The sequence below is a fragment of the Arvicola amphibius genome, chromosome 7, assembly GCF_903992535.2.
Source record: "Arvicola amphibius chromosome 7, mArvAmp1.2, whole genome shotgun sequence".
In the NCBI taxonomy this organism is placed as follows: domain Eukaryota; kingdom Metazoa; phylum Chordata; class Mammalia; order Rodentia; family Cricetidae; genus Arvicola; species Arvicola amphibius.
The window spans coordinates 89679623-89694899 of record NC_052053.1 but is presented as its reverse complement, the minus strand read 5'-3'; the positions used below and the strand labels follow the sequence as shown (position 1 = coordinate 89694899).

The following is a 15277-nucleotide window of genomic DNA, read 5'->3' as shown; positions in this document are numbered from 1 at the left end:
CACCAGTGAAGTGAGCAGTGATAACCAAGACTAAAGCAACTCCTCAGTCTAATGGCCTCAAACATGTCCTGCCTTTACTCATTCTCCGGTCATTCTTGAATAAGCAATGGCCACTTTATGGAGTGAACTATAGAAAACAGAATGAAGGCGATCAATCTTTTCCACCCAGTTTATTGCAGGTTGAATTTCAGTTTTCTCCGACTGTCTTTTTATTTTTAAATGCTGGCAAAACGAATCTTCCCAAGAAAGTAAGATGAGGACCATTATAAAAGGTTATTGTTATGAAGCATTCCAAGGATATTAGAATACAATCTTCTATATATAATCAAGGTTACTCAGCCATTAACTAATCATCAATGCTGGGCTATATAGGAAAGAGAAAGGGAGGAAGAGGGCTAAAACAGAAAGAGAGCGATAATGTCATAAACGGGAAACAGTTGTTCATTTATAAAAGATACCTTGCATGGAGGCTATTTAGTTTAACATATTAAAGTTATATCCTGGAAATCCCCCACTATACATTTTCTTCTAAATCAGTATGTTAAGATGCTTCACATGCTGATATGAAGTTAAGTAAAAATTATTCTCCGCCTTTATTATCCCATTTCTATTATAGTAAGTGTTTGGCTCCCAAAGAAAAAAGTGTGAACTCCAGCCTGTTACCTTGCACCATTGTGCACTGAACATGTTACATCTTGTGTGAAGGGAACAGAGACAAAAATTATACAGCTGTCAAATGGCACGAACTCACAGGGCACGGAAGGGATTCTTGGGAAAGAATGGAATGAATTGATTACATCCCTAGGACCTAGGGAATTCTGTTATCATTAAAGTATGAGATTCCTTTGAACGGTTCCAAGATTCTTATGAAGTGTAGATCATTTCTACCCTAATAAAGTCTCCCATTCTAAAAGCAGAGTAGTATTAGTTACAAATCGTTCAATTAATAACCCTTAAGTATTGACCAGATAGTAAAGCTGACACTTGTCTGAAGAGTCTGCTCTGAAAATACACAGTTTCCTTTTTCCTTTATTCCAGACCTTCCAGTAGTATACATCAAGAAGGTATGCCCACGTTCTGTTCCAGAAATTCTGGCTAGTTGTGCATTGTGTAGACCTGAGCTTAATATATTAGTGATAAATGCTGAGAACCCAAACCCTGCAACATACTTCTGTTAATATATTTAAAGTTTGGAGGTGAAGAGCATACGTGATTTACCAAGCAGGCATGAGTAGCAGACAATTGTTTTCAGTTATTTACAGATAAAATAATCTAGGTGATTAGATGAAGAATTACTAGATTTGCTGGTCGCTGACTAAAGAAAACTCCAGAATGGATGTATCTAACTTTACGGTTTTCCCACCTCTACTCCATGTGGGAAAGCAAATGGAATTAATCTAAAGAGATAACATGAAGGAAGGTCTTAGCATGTTGCTGTCGTGATAAATTACAATGAGGCTTGAAAAGCTATTTCCTCCCATGGAAAAGACCTAGTTTGACTTAGAAAATAAGTAGAAATCTTTGAATGCTCCATTCTAAACTGCTCTGCCACGATTTTTTTTCTGATAGTTTTTTTTTTATTTGCCACAGGAATAAAACTGGTACCCACAGAAAACCTGAAATAAGATTAGCTATTGATATTTTACAATCCATTGCCATGTCTCTACATTGTTCAAGGAAGTTTATGAGTTATTTTCTTTGTCTGTACCCATCTTCCTTTTATAATTCATTTTTATTGATTAATTTTATTATTTTACAATTTCATGCATGTCCATAATATATTCTTATTACTCTTACCGTATCTTCTTTAAACTATTTTAGAATTACCTCATCCCCACCTCCGTTTCCATTCTAGAAGCTTTTTCAATGCCTAATTACTCCCCCATCTTAGAGAATAATCTATTGACTGATCAAACCTCCCTCTAAATTATACATCTATCATGATGCTGTTAAAATAACAAACGCTGATACAATATTACTCACTGTGAAGATATGTGGGAAGCTCTGTTCCTGGTGACTAGAGTGTCCATTTCTATAAGCATGCAATGAGTCCGATCCTCTTAATTGCAGTTTAATTCCAGTAAATTTCATTTAATTACTGAACCTAATTTTTAAACTCAATGCTCTAAATCACCTCTTTGAGGTTTTGTTTGCTACGTATCATTCTTTTCTGCTGTCATTACGTTACCCTGTAGCTTAACATCAGAGCACTAGGCATCTGTGATTCATTCTGGTCGTGAGCTGAACTGGATATTTCTGCCATCCTAGATTATATGTCTCAGGAGACTGTAATGCTGCTCATCTTTAAACCAAGAGGTCTTCCTCCTTAGAATGGGGCAAATGCTCAGTTCTTCTGGTAATTTAGGATTTTTATCTAGACAGTGGAAGAGATAACCATCATGAAATGTTACTCACCGATCTCAGTAATGAATTTTTCCTGTAAATTATATCCACTTCAGTTGTTCAAGGAAGCCTATTAGATGCCTGTTCCATACAGAATAGGTAAGACAAGGAGCAGAAATGTATGGGAATAATAGTATTTCCTCCACCCAATTCACTAGGCCGGCAGTTAACCATCTTCAACACCCAGGCTCAAATAGCCATTGGAGGAAAGGACAAAGGACGCCTCTTCCAAGGCCAACTCTCTGGGCTCTATTATGATGGTTTGAAAGTACTGAACATGGCCGCTGAGAACAACCCTAATATTAGAATCAATGGAAGTGTTCGGCTAGTGGGAGAAGTCCCATCAGTCTCGGGAACAACACAGACGACCTCCATGCCCCCTGAAATGTCTACCACTGTCATGGAAACCACCACCACCATGGCTACAACTACCACCCGCAAGAACCGCTCTACAGCCAGCATTCAGGTAAGCCTTTCTTTTGTTGTGATATTGTTCTTCTCTCTTTGCTTTGCAGCATGATTGCTGTGGTCAGTGTTCTTGGTAGTTAAGGACTTTGCATGACTGCCTGTGAAGGAAGGATGAAGATATTCATGGTAATGAGACCTAATACTAGAGAAGAGGAAGCAATGATTGAGAGAATTAGAGAAGTTCTGTGGCATTCATGAGATAATGCATATTATCCCTTTAATTTATCACTGAAATGGAAAAGCTATTATTCAAAATGAACAACAGACTACACTTTTGTTACAAAATATCCTTCTCATTGCATTAGATTTTCTTTTCAAATAGCAGTAAGTTGGAAGGGATAAAGAAAGGTGTGTTACCATAAACAAGTCTGTACCCTGGTCAAATTCTATTTATATCCTCCAGGTATATTTGGTAAAATTCAAAGTGCTTATTATTAAGGTCAATGGCTATCATTAAATCAAGGACAATTAAAACAAGCTCAACCACTCCTTGTGAATAATAGTCTTTGTGTTTGACATTAAGTCCTAATTAATGGCTTGATATTTTGGGTCCATTTTGTTTACTTTATTCGACTAATATACTGATTATATTACAAAGTGTAAAGGAATGATTTCAGCTAGGCAGAAAGTTCTTAATTTTGTGGTAAGTTTTTTTTTTGTTTACTTGAAAAAAATATATATACAAGCTAAAGCTTAATACTTAGCTAACTCCCTTGGCAGTTCATAAATCTAGTTAGTAGGGGAGTAGGAGGTTAATTGAGTTATTAACCTTAAATGCTTTGGCATCAAAGAAAGTAACCCAATGTTTATGGAAATCACACTACCCTGGTCAGTTATTTGTAAAAATCAGTAGATCAGTACTTTTCTCTTTTGCTTCTTAGTTTTCACACACGATTCAGGAGCACAGTAATCTCTAAAATCACTTTTCTGTCCATTTCAGTGGACACTGTAAAAATATAGTGAATCATTAATTAAAACTTATCCATGTGTTTTTTATCTTTCAAAATTATGCTATGTGACTTAGCTGTGTGGAAGCATGTTGCCTTTCTTTATTCTTTCTCTTCAAACTTGAGCAAAAAGCCCAGACAGCTTATTTCGTGGCCCCTAAGAACAATTTGAAGCTGTGTGTGCTGGTGATGCTCTCAGCCCATTTTATGTGTTTTCCAAAGGCTGCTACGAACCTGGCTGGCAGAGCAGTCCTATAATCATGGGTGCTGTTCCATGCATACCTACGCACATACTTGAAAAAGAAAAATAGTACTTCTTCACTACTATTACTGCAATAACTCCTGACACCTCACTCCACTCACTGGGAAGAAGATAAAAGGCAATATATATTTCTATTATGACTCTCTATAGTTCAAGCACAGATCTGTTTACTGTTGGTAAAAGGGTAGTTCTGTTTGCACAGGTCTTGGCAGATCCGGTGTGTTTCTGTCAGAGTATATTCTCCTAGCTCTGTGGGAAGCCGAAAAGCAAATGGCTTTTTCTCCATAGGAATGGTTGATTCTGCAGTCTGTTTTAGGGCCAAATTTTTACTGACCACAAGTGGATTTAATGCTACATAGGGATTCTGGGAATTGCCTCAATATGTGGTAATCTTTAGTCATTTGTTTTTTCCCTTCTCACAGTAAATACACAAATTGAGCAGATTGTTTGAGTTTCTAGACTCTTTCTACAACCTAAGAGAATCAGGGCTTCTGGACAAGAGGGGATTTTAAGGTGTGTAAGGCATGCTAGTGATTTACCTTTAAGACTGGGGTGTCTCTTGGAGGAAGTAAGCACCAGGGAGTGCCCTCTCCAATAGCTTCCCTTGGGTGAGCTGCTGTTCTTTCAGAGACTGGCAAAAATTGGATTACATCTTTACATGTTTTTCCTTTCTCCCTCCACTAAGGCTATAAAGATGGGTTATAAATCTGTTGACACTCTTTGTTTTTATGAGTTTGTAGATATGTACTCCTGGAGGAAAGCCAGCAGCTCTGCCAAATTGATTAGACTTAGGCCAGGGGATCCAGAAGCCCCAGGAGTCTGTAAAGAGGAACTTGAGAAGATATAGAGTGGAAGATTTTAGGTGCCTTTGTTCTCACCAGCTAGCCCAAGAGTCTTGCCCCATACTTTATGAAAGCTCACAAACTTCATAGCCAAGCCTAGTCTAGTCTAAGTATAGTCTACAAAGTGCATCAAATCTACTCAAAGATTTAGGACAAGTCTTAGATGCCAGAGATAGTGAAGACCATCAGACCCAGCAGCTTCAAATGCATCCAATATATGACCCCTACAATTTCCTTAGATAAAGAGGAACCATGAAGCTTTGATCTCCGAGAGGTACTTCAAAAAAGAAAATAGGAAAGATTAAGTTTCATGTCCACCAGTCGATCATTCAGTGTTCATCTTGAAAAAAAATCACATGCAGACCATTTTACAAGCGATGTTCTGTTCTTTGCTTTTCACTTTGATATCATCATTAAAGCATCTTGTCCTAAAATGAGACTCTTCTGGGAGCAAAAACAATTAAGCATGTGTGACTACAAGCCTAAAAAATGTCACTATTCCAAAAAAACCTCCCCGATTCCTTTCTAAAGCATAAGCCGAGAAAAACTCATTTGAGGAGTTCATCTCTGATGGACCTTGGCTAGTGTTCACATCAGATCAAAGGGAAACCGGAAAGTGCTTTTAGTGCTCCTCTTAGTGGTGTATGAATGTGAACAAATCGTCTTTGAGTTGATACAGCTCTCCAATGCTCCAGTCTTTTGGAAGTAATTGGTGCTTTGATCTCTGCGATAGATCAGTCTGTTACTGATAGGGGTACAGAACTGCCTGTGAATGGCATGGACTGTGTGAAATTGCTCACAGCTATTGTGCCCAAGCAGGGGACCTTGACCTGATATTAAAAAGAATGCTTCAAGATGCTCCCCTCAATTTAGAGGGGGAAAACGTCAGCTAAAGTGCACATTAAGAAGCCAGGTGGGCAGATAATAATCTTCAATAAAAGTCTTGTATTTACTAGATATGCAGTAGGCACTGAGTAAGTCTTACAAGATAGCAAATAAAGCCTGTCTTGTAACCACTTAGTAAGTACAATGCCGGAAATATGCTCTACTTCTACAATACTCAGGGTGTGTACACATTTGTCCATTGGCACAACCATAATGTAATGATCTTGTGCTAGATAGCCTGGACTTAATGTCCAGTCCATTCGTACAACCTAAGGGATCCTGGGTAGACAGCAGGACATTTAAATTATTATTGCTGAAAGCAAAATCTTTCCCTTAACTCGACAACTTTGTCATTAGAAATCATAATTTACAAAGTCAGATAGTCATGTAGATATGTCTCTCCATGGGGGTACCAAGAATTTCCCTTGTGGTTTTCTTTAGCAGAGTGGCAATTCTCCGGGATCTCAGACAATCTTTTAATGGAAATAAAGCCGAAGCCATCAGTTTCTCATAGCATGGGCCTGAACCGGGCTTGTGTTATCTACACCATCACCTATTGCTTTAAGTTTCCAGGCCTTTTCCAATATCAGGAAAGACTTGAAGACATTTACAATAATTATGAAAATAGTCTTCAGGCATGTCCCTCGGGGAGTTTTCTATATTAACTGGTTTAGAAGGACACATCCTAGGTGTGTGCTGGATCTTTCCATCAGCTGGAGTTCTGGGCTGAATAAAAAGGTGAACACAAGCAGTCATTTCCCCCCGCTTTCCAAATGTGGATGCACCGTGACCACCTGCCTCATTCTCTCGCTGCCATTCCTTCCCCCGCTATGAGGTACACGGGAGCTCTGAGCCAAAAGCTGCTCACTCTCTCTCCATTACTTTGTCAGATATTTCTGTCATGTCAACAAGAAAACTACTACACAAAGTATATCGTGCAGAGTCAGACTGTTGTTTTATTAATCCTTATCATTGTTGTTGTTATTTTCACTTCACACGTATGTTAAGCAATAACCTACTGAACAAACAGGATGCTTCTATTGATAATAGTAGCTATACTAAAATTTTGGGGTGGGAGAGTGAGATATTCAGAAGATTCTGAGTAGAATTTCAAGGCTAAAATTAATCCTGGAAAATCAAATAAGTTGATGACGTCAGGGATAGACTCTGCTGTACATACCTCGGACTTTTATTTCATTTTTAAATGCAACTGTAGAGTTCAGTGGGCTTTAAAAAGTATGCAGTGACCAGAAATCAACCTAATTCCACATATTTTAGGAGGTCACAAAAAATACAAATCTAGATTACTTGTATCATGGAGCTAATAACCTAAAGCAGACAAGGGTTCTCAGTGTCACTTCTGAGCCATGATGTATATCCGGAGGCTGGTTTATGGAATGGCTTGGAGCACCATCATAGATAAGATAGTCACAATACAAGGCCTTAGAGAGTGAGCACACTTGGAGAGGAGGAAAGACCACATCTTGTGAGCTATCATGTAAGTCAGATGTGACACACAAAATTTCCAGGATTTGAGGATTTTAGCTTAGAGCTTACCACCTTTATCTGGGAAAGGACTCAGAGGAGTGAAGGGAATTGATTTCCCTGTGGCTATAGTCTGGGAATACCCTGAGTATTTCTATGGAAACATTTGCGGGGGGAGGTTCTACAGACCAAACCCAGAGCTTTGCTTGTTGTAGACAAAAAGAGCTCCACATTAAACTACATCCCCCAGGACCATGTGGGACTTTTACCTAGACAGGTGGGCAACTACAATAACACTGATTGGAAATATAATATAAAGACTACACTCAGATTTTTTTGCCTCATTCAGGACTGAAGGAAAATATGAGTGGCAAGGGTCATTCACCACTACTGTTACTTTTAGTCTCTCCAGCCCGAATAAGTCCCAGAAGAGATGAGCAGGCCAAAAGGAAAATAATTGCAAAAAGAAAAACTGTGTATCCTCTTATCTTTGGCCTCCAGTTTGAGCAGTTATCAACAGAGAAGAAGCTCGCTGTGTCCTGTGAAAATCACCATTTGGAATTGTTTATAGCTATTAGCAAGAAATGGATCGCAACCTACTTTTTGTATCCTAGGCATAGGCAAAGTCACCTTGACATTGGGAAGACTGTGTGCCACCAGATAATTGGCAGAAAATCATGATGCTTAGCCTGGATTGAAAGTATCTAATAAAGAGTGGACTGAAGGACTATGGGATTTTATTCTTATCTCAAGTGTCGTCATGGTGATGATTGAATGGGAAATGCCTCTGAAAGTTCCAGGAAGGAGCTAACTTCTCAGACTTTGCAACAACATGCACGTGGCAATTCCTTTCTTTAGCTCCTCAGTTTTAGACTTTGGATGATTGACTAGGAACACACTTCAGACTTGACACTGATAATTAGAGCTTGAAACTAAGCAAGTTGCCCCTAAACATCATCTATTCTGAGTAGGATTTCAGTATACTCAAGTAAAGACTGTGGGATTTGCCATCAGAACTTCTGGGTGGGAGCTTGTTTCTTCCTGGTACTCAGCCACGTGTCTAAGGGTCAGTCAGTTATCTCTGTCTAAGCAGGTTTCATTATTTGCCTAAGAGACATAATCATAACTCCTCTTGTGAGTAATAAATCTGATTGTAGAAGGCTATTCGTATGTGTTCATTGAAGGATTTTACTCTAGGCTCCACGTGCACCTAAGAAACTCCACCAGACCCATATACCCTCATGGAGCCTAGCACCCCTGAAGGTTCCATACAAGCACTGTTTAGTCTATAGCCACATAAGCCAATATGCCTAGGACCTTTTCTGATGAAAATAGAGGTCTATAGGAAATGTCCATAGGTTTGAGTAGAGGTCAGCTTAGCTGAGCAATTTTTACACAGCAGGTGCTATTAGGTTAAAGTATATGAAACTGATATTTCTGGAGGTCAAAACGGTGAAAGATTAGGAATTCCATGCTGTTCAGTAAAACACAAAGCATCCGGGTGCACAGTACCCATTGTCAGTGGGAATTTTGAGGCCCAAGATGGACCACCAGGTATTTCCCACATTTTTTGAATAATCCATTGGTCTCAGCCTGGGATGCAAATCAGATCTATCAGTCCTGGAATTCCTTGTGATCATAGTGTGTATCAAGAATGGTTATGCTTTCCTAGAGAGCTATCCCGTCCAGTTTCCTCACCCCTTTCCCTGATGCCATGAACTTGAAGGAAATGCGACAAGGAATCCAGTCTCTACTCCCTTCCTTTTACAGTAGACAACAAAACCTCCCGGGGAAGTTTATTTTTAGGATCGGGGCTCAGCTAATATTGATTAACAGCCTTACATAATGTGTGGCTCCAGGCTCCTTTCTTTCCTGCCAAGGCTCATAACTGGGGAAGGCGCTGAAGATTTGTCAGTCTAATTAGACTTTAGCTGCCAGCCAGGAAATATCTCCTGTGTTCTGCTTGCCCTCGCATAGATAACATTCCTTCCCCTTTCTGAGAATAATTTAGAGGGAAGGAAACTTGACTCCAATGTACTTGTTTCCCGGTAAGATTCTCCAGTGACAGCTTCTCTCTGGAATTGCATACTTCTGATAAGAGAGAGAGAGAGAGAGAGAGAGAGAGAGAGAGAGAGAGAGAGAGAGAGAGAGAGAGAGAGAGAGAGAGAGAGAGAGGAGAGAGAGAGGAGGAAGGAAGGAACAAAGGAAGGAATGAAGGAAGAAAAATATTACTGTTGGTCCACCTGCCTCTTAAAGATGTGTACGTTGCCAATACGTATGACCCAGGGAAGATATGGAACATGGTTTCTTTTCATCCCCTCTTCAGTGCTTTACTTTGAGGGTCTGGGACAGGCACTTCCTAGAGGGATGACTAGTCTCTTCAAAGGTCTTCTGAGGAGGTTCTGACAGCAGATAGGCTGGAAGCTTAAAGAGGTAGAAATGCCCATCTAATTGGACTGCAGTTTTGATAAAATAGATTTTCCACCCAAACTACTGATATTGCAAAGCATCTGAACAGCTAGAAGAGGATTTTGGTTCAGCTCTTGATTGACCACATGTGGCCACCCACAAGTGTTTTAAGCATCATGGTGGTTTTTGCAATCCCCTAACTGGTTATTCAGTCAAGACCAAAGCGAGAGTCCTTACTCGATGGCCTACGATTGATGACTTTGCTGTCACTCAGGTTGATCTCCTACCATGGGATTCTAGGTATAGATTCTCTTCTGCTTCCGCAAATGTAGATCTAAAGTAAGGGTAATCAAACGAGGCCACTATTGGTTCATTTGCTGTCCTCATTTTAAACATTGCTTTTATGGGTACTCACTCTCCCCATTAATTTTGATTTTAAAGTTTACAATGAAAAATCATTAAGTTAAAAGCTGAGTTTTGAGGGTACTACCTTAAATTGTTCACCTTTACTGAGTACCTCATTCAGTAGTCCCAGACACATTTAAACATTCCCATCATGCTGGGGGTCTTTGCCTTGCTCCTTTCATCTGCTGGAATTAGCTCTTCCCATCTCTTCAGCTCACTCACCTTCTCATTTCTATTATACATACACACACAAACATATACACATGTATATGTTTATATACCTGTGAGACACACACACACACACACACACACATTTGTTTTGTGCCAAGAATAGTATTCTGCATACCCTAATAATCAGGCAACACACTACAGGGCACCCTTTAAAGAAAGCATACATATCTCTTAATAATTAAACCTTAGGATGTCAAGCTTCCTGATTGCTGCTTCTCAGAAGCCTATTGCCTGTTGAAGCTCTTGGCTATTTTCCGTGACTTCTTGCCTTGAGAATAAGGAGCCCTAGGAGTAGGGATATACTGCAACTGATAGAGTGCTTGCTTATTGTGTACTCTAGCTAACCAGACCTTGGTGACTTCCAGCTATAATCCCAGCACGTGGGAAACAGAAGCAGGAAAATCAGAAGTTGTAGGTCATACATGGCTGGATAGTGAGTGTGAGGCTAGCCTGGGCTATATGGCACTCTGTCTCAAACCAGGATATGGTAAAGGAAACAAAGTATCTAAATTAGGCTTGGTGGTGTATACTTGTATCCCTAGCACTCAGGAGGCAGACAGGAGAGGATGCTAGTAACGCCAACAGAGTCCACGTTGCAAGTTTCAGGGCCTTAGGGGCTTTAGAGTAAGACCTGTCCTCAAAATGAAGCAATCAAAATAATAATAATAATAATAATAATAATAATAAATAATAATAATAATAATCCCCACTAAACTCAGGAATCCCAGAGACATCAACTCTCTCTAGTTGGCAAGAATGTTCCTGTTGGCTTATCTGTCCAGTCCTACTTAAAGCAAGCCCCGGGAAAAACTAGTTTTAACCTGCAGAGTCTTCACGACCCTTGCATGAAGCATCACCCACTGGAATCATTCCAAAGAATTATATATCCATTTCACAAACTGTATGACTTCAGTTGAAAAAGACAAATGGAATGTATCTGATTTAATTCACATAATAATACAGCATTTTTTTTTACCCCTTTGCTTAAAGCTTGTCTGAAGGCATCCAACAATGAGCACTTCTATGTAAAAGACACACTACCTAACAAATATTTCTTTGGTTATCAGAAAGAATGATTAATTCTAATTTAAATCAAGGTCGAGGAATTAGTTTTTGTTCTTTGTCTCTGAAAATACACCCCTTTCTTTCTGCTTCTATACCACGAGTAAAAATCTTCAAGCAGCTGTTACCAGTAGCCAGGCTTCAACACAGGTAGTTCCGTTCTGCTGTGACACACAGACAGGACAGTGGGAGGGTGGGATGTTCGCTTCTTAGTGCCTGTTTGAATGACTGCAGAAATTAGAAACACATGGATGTTGTTATGACAAGTCTTGCCTTTTGAAACCTTCTAATTAAAGCCTTCGTGTCTAGAGAGCTGCTACTGTTAGCTAAATGGAGAAGTAAGTTTCTCTTTGATTTTCTCATCATCATCCTGGGATGAAAAGGTTGGAGAATTACATACACCCTGTTTTCAGAGGCTAGCAGTGACAGCAAACAGAGAGAATTGCTTGATGGGAATTTGATTGACTTGTATTCATAGTGCAATCTCTTTTTCTCTCTTTTTCCTCTCTCTCTCTCTCTCTCTCTCTCTCTCTCTCTCTCTCTCCCTCCCTCCCCCCCCCCTCTCTCTCTCTCCCCCCCCCCCCCCCCTCTCTCTATCTATATCTATATATCTATATATCTATATCTATATCTATATATATATGTGTGTGTGTGTGTGTGTGTGTGTATAAGAGACAGAGAAACAGAGACACAGAGAGAACAAGGACAAATAAGACAGAGAAAAAGAGAGAAGGAGATAGGATACTTGTGTGTGTTTGTGTGTTTGTATATATTATGGAAAATGATACTTATTGAGTTTAACACTCATATAACATACTTAGTGGTTTTCCTGAAGCATAGACTCTCATTTGGGATGGAGTCTCACCAGAGATTGTGCGCAAGTTCCTGGAGGACTTACATCATGCTGCTCAGTTTATGGGGCAAGAGCTTATAGATATTCCCAGCTCCTTTGTGAGTAGCACGGCATGTGTATATCCATCCTATCCAAATCCTCTCCTTAAACATAATTCAGTATTTTTCAAGTCAGAAAGTCTCATTCATTCAAGGTATTAGATAAGTGAAGATAGATTGATAAGATAGATTGCTGCTTTTGTATAAGTTGTTCTATTTATCAATAAAGACACAGGAGTCAGATATTGGGGTGAAAACCTGCTAGATCAGAGAAGCCAAAATGCAATCAGTTGCCCTTCCTTTTTGGCCAGAGACCCAGCAAGAGAGTATCTCTCCGGGAGCCTACAGATCTCTAATTCCCTTCCTACTTCTTCCCGTGTCTCTCTATCCTTCTATCTGGATCTTCTGCGCTCTCTATGGTTAATTCTTATCTACTGATCATGGGCTTCACTTCCTGATTCAAGGTTAATTTTATTAACACAGTCTTAGTGTTTCGCATTGCAATCATACATCCCACAACAATAGATAGACAAAGAAGGATTAGCAAAGAAAATTTCCCATCAGACATTGCTGTCCCCAGTTCCTGATGCCCCTCTTCCCGTCCCTCACCCTGCAGCATATCCTCAAGACAGATGGAAAAAACGAAGAAAGAATTTAACTTGTCAGAATAGTTATCCCCTTTTCTGAGAGTTGACCTCAAATGAAAGCAAAAGGACGTGAATGATTTTAATCCACTGTAACAATGGGGAACCGGTATTGACGGTCTTGAACAGTATAAATATAGCAAATGACAGATTTTTCTGCCCTGCCTTTCCATACCCTCCTCCCAGATACTGAGAGGGACACATACTCATGCACCCACAACTCATTCTAAAATGTACAATGAAATTTCATCCAGCCTTTATCTTGGAGCTGCTGCTCCAATGATTAATGTCCCACTGCCTGGGAAACTGTGCTGCTGAAGAAAGACAAGAAGAGAGCAAGACACATGAAATATATCTCTGGGGCCATTTCTCATTATTATTATTATCATTAGTAGTACCTTACTACCCTATCTGTCCTGTTAGGGAATGTGTGATCTATTAGCAAGGGGAAGGGATGGCATTTGAAAAGAAAGTGGCTTACATGAAGGAGAAATGAACAAGGACAAAGAGAAGAGATAGTTTTTACTAAACAGAACTGACCTCCAAAGGGTTTTCATTGTTGTTCTCCTTTATTTGAGGGTTTGTGTGTTCCATTATTATTGCTATTCTCACTTTCATGTCTGAAATAATAGATGCCATGATCTGTACACATGCTCTTTTGTTTTTGTCTAAACTCTGCAAGAACCAATAAGATGTAACATAGACAGTTGTTTTACATGACTACTTATGCAAAGACAGGATAGAATAAGTTCATTGCCTTGAACCTCCTTGTATATATGGAGTATATAAAGCAGTATATGATTCCTGTTACTTATTCCAACAAAGGATGATGGGTAAATTATTGCTAGCTTTAGTACTGAAGGTGTCGGCATGGTGGGGCCTGGTTGAGAAGAGTGTCCATAATAGGAACATTATCACAGCATGTGTGTCTACTGATAAGTGGCAAATTCATTAGCCTAGGCAGAGAGTGCCGCAATCTGATTTAGAAAACGCTGCACTTCTGAAGTTGGGTTTAGGAGGTCATGGGATTTATGGCTGAGGCACCACATGTAGCTTCAGTTTTAACGGAATTTGAATTCAAACAGTGAATGGCATTGTTAATTGAAGGCCTAGCTGGTTAAGGTACTGGATGAAATAAATAAAGAAAAAAAGACAAAATAATTAGCTCCACAAATGTGCAGTACCTCATAAAGTGTCTGACACTGGGGAACAACAAGCGAAATGGGAACTTTTTCCACAGAGGATTACTAAACCAGCCAGTGTTCTTGAATTATTCTGAACAGCTGACTCTTTAATGGTTTGCCCCTGAAAATTCAGTGCTGAATATGATCTCCTCCATAGAAACAGTAAGAAGTAATTTTTATATTTTAATTTTATTTTTGTCAAAACAATACATTCACACAGTAAATAGCTCCCACATTGTCCCTGAAACAAAACGAAAGGCTGTCCTGTTCTTCAGTGGCTCAGAGTGTTGGCTGCTAGGTCTGGCCTGAGTCCATCACCAAGAACAGCCCTAACTAAGAAATTCATTTGCCCAAGTTCAAGCCCCTTCCTGTGGGTGACGCCTATTCAAAGTGATGGTAAAATAGGAGCTATATAAAGCCTCTGCCACGTGTCTCAACTCTGAAACACAAAGTCTCTATCATCATCAGGGTCTCTCGGCATCTTCGCTGCAGCACAGTGAACTGCTGTCTTCTGCCCTGATGCTAATGGCTCTGACTCTAAAGCTTCTCATACATAGCGTGTTGGACTTAGTGCCTCTTCTCTGAAAACCCCACTTAATAAACCCTTATACCTCAAAACACCAACCTGCAGGCCAGGGCAGAGCAGCATGCTCCTCTCCATGCCCTGCAGCCTTGCTCTGCTCCTGTAGGTTCCTGTACATTTGCAGATTTTTCTGCTTCATAATGCACCGTGCTTCTCTTTCATAACTTTCTCACCATATTAACTGCCGGAGAATGTCGGAGATTTGTCTCTTTCTTCCACCCAAGCACACATACTTCCTTGGTCTTCAATTGCCCAGCAAACCTCTTCTATCATGTTATTTGGTTAAATCAGTATTCAGTGTTTACATTATTATGGCTTTGTAATGTCATTTACTGAGAACAATGTAAGATCACACATGAACTGATTCATTTTAGAAATATGTACTCCGTCTATAGAAGGCATCGGTTACTATTCTAGGCGCCGAGGTAGCTGCTGTGAAGAAAATGGAATAAAGGCTTGTCCTTGGCTAACATTCTAATGTTATGATCATCGTTCCTTTCTTCTGAAGCTCTTTGTTAACGAGCACCTCCATTATCTCATTAGCCTCTCTCTCTCAGCACCTCTCAGTGTCATAGC

At 39.7% G+C, this 15277-nt stretch overlaps 1 protein-coding gene across 1 annotated transcript in view; it reads left to right on the top strand.

Annotated features, from left to right (window-relative positions):
- Positions 1 to 15277, top strand: part of Nrxn3 (neurexin 3) — a 1492393-nt gene that overhangs the window by 1357981 nt on the left and 119135 nt on the right. Inside the window, 1 exon segment of the mRNA XM_038336206.1 lies at positions 2562 to 2869. Coding sequence (XP_038192134.1) covers positions 2562 to 2869 — 308 coding nt within the window.